Source organism: Musca vetustissima, unplaced genomic scaffold, assembly GCF_032173495.1.
Source record: "Musca vetustissima isolate MV318-11 ecotype Yass unplaced genomic scaffold, APGP_CSIRO_Mvet_v1 utg13454, whole genome shotgun sequence".
In the NCBI taxonomy this organism is placed as follows: Eukaryota; Metazoa; Arthropoda; class Insecta; order Diptera; family Muscidae; genus Musca; species Musca vetustissima.
Genome location: NW_026877931.1, coordinates 125665 through 138581, shown reverse-complemented (window position 1 = coordinate 138581; position 12917 = coordinate 125665). Strand labels below are relative to the sequence as shown.

Genomic DNA, 12917 nt, shown 5'->3' with positions numbered 1-12917 from the left:
AAAATCTACGAATTTTCAAGAACTTTTTATTACAACAACATTATTTGTTGTCGTAGCAGCTTGTTCTGCTGTGTATTTCTTCTTATTCTCTATAATCTGGTTCTGCTTCTAACTCCAAGTTCAGGAAGGATGCGACCTGTATAGGTTGAGTCCAATGAGAAGATTGGGTTAGGTGTGGGGGTTTGGCTGGGCAGTTGAATTGGTGTAGCGTGTCATGTTGTCCATTACCACATACCGGGCAGATATTATCGACTTCTCCATCAATCCGTGCGCAATATGAATTGAGGCGGCTACACCATCCTGATCTTAACTGTCCAAGACCACTTTGACGAGGTAGCTACTGCTCTTCTGCAGCTATCGTAGGCGGTGATCTCCGAGGATAGTATTCACACGATATTCTCGAATTGCTTCCTCAACTGCATCCTTGCGAACACAATTCAATCCTGCTTCATAGGCCTGTTGATCTAGAGGCTCCCTTTTGTATCTTTGGATCTCTCTCTTCAGATCATGAATGCCTAGTTGGTACACATTAGATAATTCTAAATGCTAAAAGTCTGCAATATCCACGAGATATTGATTCAGTTTCTCGCAAATGTCATACATTTTAGGTCCTGACACCATAATCGTACAATCATCTGCATATGTTGCGATCCGGACGGCATAAACGTCCGGTGGGCAAGGAATTCCAGGGAGGTAGGGGTTAAACAGTCCCAGAGATATCATTCCTCCTTGGGGTACTCCCTGGTTAAATCTACGAGCCATCGATTTCCTGTCTCTGAATTCCACGTACGACTGGCGTCCACAAATATAGTTCACGATCCAACGTTTCAAACTTGGCTGAAGGGTTGTTCTCTCGTCCTCGAACAGTTTGACTTGACTTACGGTATCAAATGCCTTTGATAGGTTCAGCGACTGTCCTGTTACACGGCATGTTCTGGTTGCGTCCTTCCGGCGTGCAAAGCTGTTGTTCCGGAACCCATGTTGATGATCAGCAACTGAGTAGCATTCACGAATGCTAGGGAGTAGTAAAGCCTCAATTGTCGGGCTGTATGACTCACCTTTGCTGGCATCCTTGCCTGGCTTCAGTAGCGGGACCACCCTGCCCATTTTCCAGGCATCGGGAACTACCGAGAATTTGAGGACTTTAGTAAGGTACTCTACTCCTGGCTCATCAAGCTGCTTCGACATCACCATGGAGATTCCATCTGGACAATGAATAGGTAGTTAATTTGGCTCAGCTGATGTCTTGATTAACTGTCAAAGTGGGTAATTTCTACTTGAAGTCGATGTGAAATATTATATTGAAAAATTTGACAAATAATGGAGACAAAAACAAAGGTTTTTGGTTTGATACATCACCTTATTATTGCATCATGATCTGGACCAAGCACCTTGGATGATTTCGCATTTCTAATGCCACTTGAGATGCTGCAATTGTGGTGGTTCCTCCTCCACTTTGAAGATAGCGTATACGGCGCAATACTCTTCTCTTTGCCCGGTCTCGGGGTGCTCTATAAACTCCCGTAAGAATAACACGCGCACCTCTTCGGATCTGCCACATTGTTTTGTTGTAATAAATTGCTGACACGGTAACATTCTTTCTCCCATGAACTTTATCGACTTATAAATAGTTCATGGGAGAAATTTCTCTCTCTCCCTGAAGCACAAGCAAAAAACTCTGAAATAATCCGGTCTCATCCAGAGTGAATATGTGTCTCAGAGTATATGAGTACGAGTTCCACATTGTAATATATTTGGTCAGTTCCCATACTGCAAGAATCTACTCGATTTCACTATTTTCTTCGATATCATAAAGGAAAATTCGTTATCGTAGTAACAACTGGTAGATTCTTGCAGTACGGGAACATACCAATTTCGTTTAATTTATTGCAAATATGCCAATTGTCCTAAATCGTAGATTGTTTGACAGTAATTTGAGCCGACAGCTGTTCTCATGCATGTACCTTATTAAATCTACCCTGGCGATTACAATTGGTGGCGCCATTTAATTCACTGACGATTGATAACAAAACAAATAATTAAATTAATTAGTTATTACAATTGTTGGCATCATTAAATTATATTTAAAACTAAATTCTGATGGATTTCATCAAGATCTATCAATATGGTCACCCAGTTAGCGAAAGTTAGGATTCCAAAGATCTGTGAATATTCTTCTTCTGCTTAAATAATTAACATTCATTCACCACAACTGTCATTCAATGACAACCGTACCAAAAATGGTACCCCATTCTACCGTCACTCACATTATGTGCCGCCTTTTCTGCTGTCAGTTGTCAGCTTTTCGTCAGTTCGTCCCAACAATAAACAATATTCATCATTGAGTCTGAGTCGGTAGATTGATTTCAGAAATTTGTGTTCTATATAAATATTGTTTTCTTTATTTAGTTGTTTATTTTACTTTCTTATTATAATTTCCGTAAGAATTGTGTGTGAGTGTGTAAATGCTTGAACAAGAATTACTGTACGACGACGACGTTACCAAAGAAAGTAACACACCAAAATACTGATTTTTCCAAAAAAACACCAAGCGTTCGCGACCAAAAACAAGCAACAATTATGGGTAAACCATGGAAAATCTGTCGAATTTGCCGTACGGAGAAAAATTTAAAATTCACCAAAGCTCAACTAAGGGAATTCAATAAACGACAACGGCTATCCGTACAGGATATCCAGGGATCAGCGGCGATTGATAAGGCGTCACAAAAGGTGAGCAGAAAAAAGAATATTTTTTGCATGAATGAGAAAGCCCAATTGATGTTGGAACGAACGAACGTACGCACGCACACCAATACATTCAAATTTGATAATGATATCGTATATATGGGAGCTTCCATGTTTAATTTTGCATTGGAATTTTTTAGGAAAATTGTGGGGAGTTGCTTAAATTTGAGGGGCTTAAGTTAATTTGAAAATCTTGGGGGTTTGTTTTAAAGTCCTCATTAAAATTAAATAGTATTTTTCTGGAGATCGTCCAACTTAAAACCTATTTTTAAAAAATCCACGTCTGATACTAGACCTTAAAACTTAAAAAATATTCTTTATAATAAGACTAGGTTTCTAGGAATAAAAAAATTTACGCCTCAAACTAGGTTTTGAAGAAATAAAAAAATCTACGACTCAAACTATGTTTAAACAAATATTCTTTGAAAAATCCACGTCTCAGACTAGGCCTTGAAAAATATTTTTAAAAAATTTGGAAAATTTGCTTTCCTATTTTGTAAGTATGTTATTACAGTTTTTTTAATATATATTTTTTTGTATTTCCAGTTACTAAGAACCACTCCGACATTGGGTAATATCTGTAAGGATTGCGATATACGAGTACAGATATTTCACCGTCTAGATGATACAAATAGTAAAGGTGATAGTAGCGATATTGAAGTCGATGTGGAAGACACAACTGCCCCACCACCACCGCCAACTAAACTGCCACCAACAGCTAATATTTTGCAAACATCACCACCCACACAACAAAATAGACCCGAGACCCCTGTCATTGTGGATGATGATGTTATGCTGTATGATTTGTTTATGCAAAAGGTCGATCAACAACAAATGAGGCCGACACAAAACGAACAACAGACAAAAATATTATTTGTGGATCCCAAAGACCAACAACAGCAACAACATCATCAGCATGATGCACAATATTTAAATCATTACAACTCACAATATACCCCACCACAATCCACGGGTGGCAGTGAGGGTGATGATGCAAAACTGCTAAATGCATTTAATTCAAGGGAAAGTAGTCCTGCCACAGCTGTCCCGCTGGTGTCGACACCTGAATTAAAACCATCACTGCCACCGGATATTGTTGATAAGCAGGGTCATCGTATTGTGGCCATTATAGATTTGGATGATGATGACAGCAGCAGCGGCGGCGTCTCCGGCAGTAATGCTGTCACACAGGCCAAAGATAATCGTGATGAACAACAACCACAAATTTCAATATCTAATTCAGGTTTAGATACTGTACAAGTGGAGTTATTAACTCCTACAAAAAATAATAACAACAATGCCATTGAAAAAATTTCAGCATCTAAACAACAAGGCAATGACAAGATCCCAAACGAAGATGATGATGATGAACAGATTGTTTTTCGTCGTGTCGAGGCGAATGAACAGAATTCAAATTCAGCGAAAAAGAGAGCACGTAAAAGTTACGATGACAAACAACTGCGTTTGGTGGCCAGCTTAAGTTTGGTCTCCAGTGACAGCGAAACCGAAGAAGAACCTCCAAGCAAACAAGCCAAATTGAATTCCAAAGCTGCTGCTGCAGCACCAACAACCAAATCCTCCTCCTCCTCTATTAAATATAATTGCCCCGAATGCAAAATCAATTTACCCGACGAAGAGAGCCTTCGGGTACACAAGGTTACCCACGATGGCCACAAATGTCCCCAGTGCAAACATGGCTTTTCCGAGGAGAAACGCTTGGTCCACCATATGCGTTGCAAACATCGCAGTTATAATGGCCCCGTGTTGAAGGAAAAACCCCGAGCTGCCCAGGATAGCGCCATGACAATACGCCTACGTTATATGCAACGTTTGACATTCTACGAATGTCAGTTGTGTGGCCTGATCGATGAGGTGTTCAAAGATCACAAGGAACATATTATCCGAAAGCATCCGGTCGAATCGAAAACACTGCAAGATCCCATTATGAAGGAGCTGAAATGTCCCATTAAATGTACGTGGACGGGTACACAATATCTGGCGTTGTGTCGTCATTTTTTGGAGAAACACGAAATAGGTCAATTTAAAACCCATCTAAGAGAGATAGTGCATGTTGGGTCGTTTGGCTGGAGTGCCAAGCGACAGCAGGAAGTGGCCACGACCGCTCGAATATATCAATTTTCCAAACGTAAATCATTCTATTTTCAGTGTAAGCTATGTCAGAAAGTTGTCTGTGGCTATCCGAATCATGTTAAGCATATGAAGGAGCAACATGCCGCCGCAGTGGTAAAAGCCAAAACAACAACAAAGAAACAGGAAAAAGAAGATAAGAAAATTGAGAAGAAGAAGGAGAAAGCAAAACAAGCAAAATTACCCAAAATTTCCAAGAAAAGTTTAGTTAAAAAATTAGTAGAAAAAAGTACAAAGAACAATAAAACAAGTACCAAAACCAGCACCTCCATCTCCAAACAACAGCAAAAATCCCAAAAAGATTTAAAATCTTTAAAAACAACTGCAAATCTCTCAAAAAAATCTCAAAAATTGGATAAATCCAAGAAATTGTCGAAACCAAAAGATAAGCCAGAAGCAAGTCAAAAGAAATCATCATCCAAACTACAACAACAACAGCAAAAGTCATTAGTTACAAAACCAAAAACTAGCAATACTACAAATACAACTGCAACAACAAAGATAAAGACAAAGGCCAAAACACTAGCAGGCGAAGAAGTTCCGAATCATCATGGTAATGTGGAAACAAAACAAAAGGTTGTTACAACAAAAAGAAAACGCAAGGATATGTCCTCGTCGTCCTCCTCGCTTAAGTCCCAATTGAAAATTGTCAAAGTAAAGGCGCCCATAAAACAAATCAAATTACAAAACTACACCTGCCCACACTGTCAGGAATCTTTGAAAGGTTTTCTTCTATATAACACACATATGCGTCAGCAGCATCCAAATGATGAATTTCGGCAATGCCCAGAAGCAGCAGTATCGTCATCAAAATCAAAACTAACAAATAAACAAAAACGGAAATTTTCAAAAGTCTCCAATAATGGCAACGATGATGATGGTGATGGGCTAATGGAAACAAAAGTGCCGGCCAGCAGCCGAGAATGCCAGCCAGATGTCAATTGCAATTGGAGGGAAACTAAGACAGAAGACAACAATAATAACAATAACAATGATAAGAACATTACAGAAGACAAAGGAGAAGGAGAAAAAGAAGTGCCTGAAAATAATTTGTTGTTACCTGCAGAAGACGAAGTATTACCCCTACCAACAACACCACCCTTGTGGCTTACAGATTTAATGAACATAAAAAGTAGTAGTTGCAACAACAACAATAATAATAATGGTAAAACTAATTGTACTACAACAACATCCCTAGCATCATCGGTCATCAAACAATGTGCAAAAGATTCCATACAACCCTGTTGTTATTGTTTGCATTTATTTCCAACGCCTGAGGATTTGAAAGAACACACAAGACTAATACACAAGAACAACACCAGCACCACAACCTCCTCCTGTGCAAAAGAGCAGGACATTCGAATTCTAAAATACAAATCTTTGAAATGCTAATAACGATTTTTTTTTTGAAAAAAAGAAAAACGGTGCCTTATTCATAAAAAACTATACAAAATTAATTATAATACCTCCTCCTCTAAAAAGAAATCTAATATTTTTTATGAATAAGGTTTAAAAATTATGATATTACAATTTAAATGTATGTTTTCTTATTATTAGTTTCAATAGAGAATACTGCTCCTAATTTGTTTTATTGCACTTTTTTGTATTAAAGTAAATTTGTTTTTTTTTTTTCTTGTGCAATTCAAACAAAAAATTGTATTTTTATCTCTATATATATTGCATATCAAAGTTACTTACATGTTGAATTTTTCTCCGTTAAGTTTTTATTCTGTTTTTACACTGTGTCTCATAAACATGTATGTATGTTTTTTTAATTAAATTTAATTTAAAATATTTTTTAATTCATTATTTTACAGTCAAATTGTTTTTGTTCTTGTTGTGATATGACAGAAGGAAACATTTTATTATTATTGGGTTCTGTACTTCTTTACATGCCAGAGGGTATATATCAGACATAACCTCAAATACCTTACGACATAACCTCCAAAAAAAAATAGCTTCATACATTATCATATTTTTACCTAACATAAATATACTTCATATACCAAAAAAACAGAATATGTCTTCATCAGAAATAACCTCAAAAATATCCTTCTCACATAACCTCAAAAATATCTTCACACACATAACCTCAAACAAATCTTCAGACATAACCATATATATTTTTTACATTAAAATTTTTGTTGTTTTGTTTTTACAGAAAGAAACATTATTTTATTGGGTTCTGTACTTTATATGCCAGAGGGTTTATCAGAGACCTTACCTTTCGACATAACCTCCAAAAAAAAACTATCTTCATACATAATTATATACTTTTTTAACTGGAAATATATTCATTATGGTATTCGTAAATTACATAACATAAACACACTTCATATACCAAAAAAAATATGTCTTCATCAGACATAACCTCAAAAACATAACTTCACACATAACCTCAAAAACATATCTTCAGTCATAACTATAATTTTTTTATTTTACATTCAAATTTTTGTTGTTTTGTTTTTACAGAAAAAAAATATTATTATTGAGTTTTGTACTTTATATGCCAGAGGGTATATCAGACATAAACTCAAATATCTTTCGATATAACCTCAAAAAAAATATCTTCATACATAATCATATTTTTTAACTGGAAATTTTTTGCTCATTATGGTATTTTCAAATTACATAACATAAATATACTTTCATACATATCTTAAGCCGTTACAAAATACAAAAATTGAGAATTTGAGGTTATGTCTGAACTTTTGTGCTTTATTAAACAAATTAACTGCAAACTTTTTTAAATTCTGTTCTTCCGTAACAATAATATATTTCAAATAAATTTAATATTTCAATTTTATTTATATTAGAAAATAATAAGAATTTGTGGTTATGTCTCTGGGATGAGAAAAAAAAACAAATCAAAATTTACGAATATATGTTTATGCCTGTCTGTACAATGGTGGAATATAATAATTTTTATAATTGCAAGAAAACGAGAAATTGAGGTTATTTATAGATTTAAATTATTTCTAATGTCTAAAAAAACTTGCTCCAAAAAAATACATCAAATAAATGTTAATAGTTTTAATATTTAAATTTAAAAAATATCAAAAAAATTGAGGTAATGTCCGCACCATAAAGGTAAATGTACTAAAAAATTATATCGAATCTATTTGGTATATTTTTTTGTATTAAATTCCTAAAGGCATATACTCGGCGGGAACAATTTGGCTGTAAACTTTTTTATTTGTTTTTTTTTTTTAATTTAAATTTAAAAAAAGACATACATTTAATTGACAACAACAAAAGAATGCATTTAGAAAACTTTTTTTAATTAAATTTGTTTTTTTAACTACATTTAAATAAAAATGTACAACTCGTTATTATAAATTTTAAGTAAATTTTTAAAAAAATATATATTTGAATTTTATTTTGTATCATTCAAAAGTAATATTATTCGATTGCATAGCTCACTTCTCAAATATGTTTTTTGTATATTATAAGATTATAACGAAAAAAATCAAATATCCAAAGCGACATTTGAATGCAATGCTACTCATAACACTGCAAGTTTTGATTATCAAAATGTAAAAATTAAAAAAACCATACCCTTGAAATATCTGTTGTCTTTTTTTAGTATTTTTTCATCATCAATATCTGTATTTTCCAAAATGTATTTTCTTTATATTGAAAAAATAAGCATCTCTTAACAATTGTGTAAATAAATTCCAATAACGATAGCCGATATTGTTTTACTTTTTTCTTATTAAAAAATCATGTTTTTTTTGGTTCTTACTTCATTAGTTTTAATTTAAATCTTAGTGTATTAATTTTTCTCTATTAGTTTTTATTTTATGTGCAGTGTATCAGTTTATAGCATTTTGTTTATTGTTAATTACACAATATTATAACATTATTATTATTAATTTTTAAGTATCCTCTAACTCTCCAGGACATTGGTTTGTGTTTTTTCTCTACATCATTTTTTTCTTGTTAATATAATTTAAAAATCTCTCAAATATCTCACAATTTAATCTGAGTAATATTTTATTTTTTGATTGACTGAATTTTCCGAAATATGTGTATATGTTTCAAATATATATATATATATATGGTTATAATAAAATACAAAACAAAAAATATTTTTTATTGTGTTTTCAAAAAGAAGAAGAAAAATTTAAAAGAATATTTTTATATTTTAAAAAGAATATTTTTTTCAATTTTTTTCGAGGACTCAACAAGGGGCGGGGATTTTTAAAAGAATATTTTTTTCAAGGCGTAGATTTTTAAAAAAATATTTTTTCAAGCCGTAGATTTTTTTTAAAATATTTTTTCAGGCGTGGATTTTTTTAAATAACATTTCAAGAGGTGGATTTTTTACAAATAAGATTTCAAGAGGTAGATTTTTTACAAATACGAATTAAAGAGATGGATTTTTTACCAATAAGATTTCAAGAGGTATACCACCCATATAAAAATTCTACCCATTTTCGGTATTTTGAGAATTTCAGTCTCATATGAATATTTCCACAATCCTTATATTGCAACCGAAATGGAAGTAATTTGGCTATTCATGATTTTGATAAAAAAAAAACGTCCGCAGAAAATTGTCAATATCGCTCCATTATTTTTAACTGAAGTAGCTGTAATTTTGCCTTTTGTCTCGTTCGTTTTAAATGTCTCAATAATAAATACCATAATCTTGAATGTTTTTTCTTTTTTTATTTATTTTAGTCATGACCTTCTTTTTTCGTTTATAAAAAAATTAATACCTAAAATTACACATTTCTATATATATCTAAATATTTGTATTAATATTTCAATTCTCTGTTTTCACAGCACTGGCTGGTACAATTTTTGCAACTTTTCGCGGTTCCTTCACCAAGGTGTTTGGACATTGCATTTCGGTCCAGCTAATGGGTACCATTGGTGGACCATTTGGACCACTTTCACTGGATATGGCTATGACAACACCCAATTCATTTTCAGCTGTACTCAGTTGATAGCAAGACAATTCGGTTTGTGGTAGCTAAGAAAAAAGAAAATACCAAACATTACAGATTTTATTTTTTTTTTTATTTTACAAAAACCTACCACTCTGGCTAAAATAACATCACCCGGACGAAATGATTTATACATTTCAACACGATCCTTTTCCGTGGCACGAACATCCTCTTTGCGTAAAATAGCACGATAATTTTGTTCCAAAACATGTTCACCTATACACAGAATTGAACATTTGGCAGCACGTTGATTGACTTGGAGAACGCGTGCCGTTACAATGTCACCGGCCACGGGTACAATTGTTTGACTTCCAGCACATTGAACTTCAATGAATTTACACTGGAAATACAGCGGGGGATTTCCATTAAATGGGAAATAGGATTTAAATCTTGTTGTAACTTACATTATCCTTTTCGTTGATGTGCACCGTGCCGGCCAGTGTGGCATAAATATAGCCCATCCGTTCATATGTTCCTTGGCCAGATATTGTATTCTCATCGGATAGACAAAGACGCTGGCCGGGCAGACATATCAATTTGGAGTGTTTCCTTTGGCTTTTTCCACTAGCAGTTGTCATCTTTTAGGAAAATATTTTTTTTTACTATTTGTATGTTTTTGTTTTAACACAAAAAAACGTGAATTATTCAATGTAAATAATAAACAGATGATGATTTTTTGAGAGGACAGGGTTGCCGTGTTTTGTTATTATTATTTTTCTACTTCATTGCCAAGAAAGCGCGAAAGCCAGCTGTTATTTTTCTCTAGTCAAATGTCAACATTTTGGACTTAATATTGGACTTCGCTGAATTTTTTTTTAAATCCATGGCTTGAAAAAATATTTTTAAAAAATCCATGCTTTTAAAAATAATTTTTAAAAAATCAATGCTTTAAAAAAATATTTTTAAAAAACCGATGCCTTGAAAAATATTTTTAAAAAATCCATGCCTTGAAAAAAAAAAACATTTTTAAAAAATCCATGCCTTGAACATATATTTTTAAAAATTTCATGACTTGAAAAATATTTTTAAAAAATCCATGCCTTGAAAAAATATTTTTAAAAAATCCACGGCTTGAAAAAATATTTTTTTCTCAAGTAAAATGTCTTTGACATTGTTTACGTTTTCATAATGGAAGTCAATTCACAATAATGGATTTTGACAGCAAACTTGAAAGCCAGCTGATATCCAGCTGGATTCCCTGGTTTTCGTTTCCACTGAGAGCGTTTGATATTGGTATTTAGTTCGGCGTTAGACGACAAACTCTGTTAATCTGTTTGAAATGTATTACCTACAATTGACAATATTTTCAAGCACCACGGCAACCCTGGCCATTAAGTTACGTTTTGCGCCAAATATTGTTTACATGCCAATTTTTGTGTGCAAATTCCTCTAAATTGATTTCTTTTGAATAAATAAAAAAACACTTCTCCCCATACAAACATGGCTCTGTGGGTAGACAAACATCGTCCAAGGGAACTTATGAAGCTGGACTATCATAAGGTAAGATCCAAATTAATAAATTTCCTTGCTACATCTAAATTAAACATGTATGTGCATTTCAGGAACAAGCTGAGAACCTGAAAAACCTCTGCCAACAAGGTGATTTCCCCCATCTTATGTTTTATGGACCATCCGGTGCCGGTAAGAAAACACGCATCATGTGTCTACTGCGGGAATTGTATGGTCCGGGCGTCGAAAGACTACGCAATGAAACCATGACATTCACGACACCATCGAATCGTAAAATCGAAATCATGACAGTCGGTTCAAATTATCATTTGGAGGTGAATCCCTCGGATGCTGGCATATATGATCGTGTTGTTGTTATCGATCTAATTAAACAAGTTGCTCAAACACATCAAATCGATCCGAATGGACAAAGGGATTTTAAAGTTATTGTTCTATCCGAAGTTGATGAACTTACCAAGGATGCACAACACGCCTTGCGTCGTACTATGGAGAAATATGTGGCCACATGTCGTATTATATTGTCGGTTAATTCCACATCACGCGTTATACCCGCCATTCGGTCCAGGTGCTTAGGCATACGTGTGGCCGCGCCCACTCCCTCTGAAATGACCAGTGTTCTACAGGCCGTTAGTAAAAGAGAAAATATTGCTTTACCCCTGGAGTTGGCCACGCGCATAATCGATAAATCGGAAAGGAATTTACGTCGAGCCATTTTAATGCTGGAAGCATGTAAAGTACAACAGTACCCGTTTACAGCCCAACAGGATATTGTAGAACTAGATTGGCAAGTTTTTCTACGTGAAACTGCCAATCAAATATTAACCGAACAATCACCAGCTAAATTGGAAAAGGTTCGTGATCGTCTCTATGAACTGCTGGCTCAGGGTGTTCCTCCCGATGTCATATTTCAGGGTTTGGTTAAGGAACTCGTTAAGAACTGTGACATGTCGATTAAGGCCAAAACATTGGAATATGCCACGCTATACGAACATCGTATGCAGAATGGTGCCAAACACATATTCCATTTGGAAGCATTTGTGGCCCAATTTATGAATATCTATAAGAAATTTATTGCCGATTCAATGATGATGGATGATTTCTAAAAAAAAAGAAATGCCTCGTAGTATAAGGTAATTTGTTTAAGTTATTTGTATTTGTATTAAATAAAGGTAAAATGAAAAAAAGTAAAAATTATGTTATGCATGGCCGGCCGAACTTTCTATACCCTGCACCTCGAGGTTGACTTTAAAAATATTTAAAATAATGGTGGTGGCTCCTAGAAGAAATCTCATGTTATGATAGATCCTTGAAAGACGCAAGAAAAATATTTTTTAAATTTTCAATACACTAAATATTAGTGGGGCTACCATTATATGGAACTATACCAAAGAATTATCGGTATTGATAATTTTCGGTAATGATATTTGACACCCAATAAGAATACCATATTACAGCTAATATGGTTGAAAAATGTATCCAAAACACTGATTACTGGGGGTGCCTACCCTGAAACATGGGTCAATACCAATATTTTTGGTATTGAAATTTGAACCCGAAAAAGAAAAAGAATACAAAATACCAATTTGCTGCCAATTCGGTTGA

The 12917-nt window shown here is 34.1% G+C and overlaps 3 protein-coding genes across 4 annotated transcripts in view; 2 read left to right on the top strand and 1 right to left on the bottom strand.

The window, feature by feature from the left end:
- LOC133322636 (CTD nuclear envelope phosphatase 1 homolog) overlaps positions 1-12917 on the top strand; it is an 85138-nt gene that overhangs the window by 71121 nt on the left and 1100 nt on the right. The window lies entirely within an intron of this gene.
- On the bottom strand, positions 9662-10423 carry LOC133322641 (exosome complex component CSL4). Its single transcript, XM_061531606.1, has 3 exons — positions 10250-10423; positions 9937-10185; positions 9662-9871 (listed from the first exon to the last, which is right to left on the bottom strand). The coding sequence occupies exons 1-3, from the start codon at positions 10421-10423 to the stop codon at positions 9662-9664; spliced, it is 633 nt and encodes a 210-aa protein (XP_061387590.1).
- LOC133322640 (replication factor C subunit 3) lies at positions 11286-12425 on the top strand. Its single transcript, XM_061531605.1, has 2 exons — positions 11286-11345; positions 11408-12425. The coding sequence occupies exons 1-2, from the start codon at positions 11286-11288 to the stop codon at positions 12416-12418; spliced, it is 1071 nt and encodes a 356-aa protein (XP_061387589.1). The 3' UTR covers positions 12419-12425.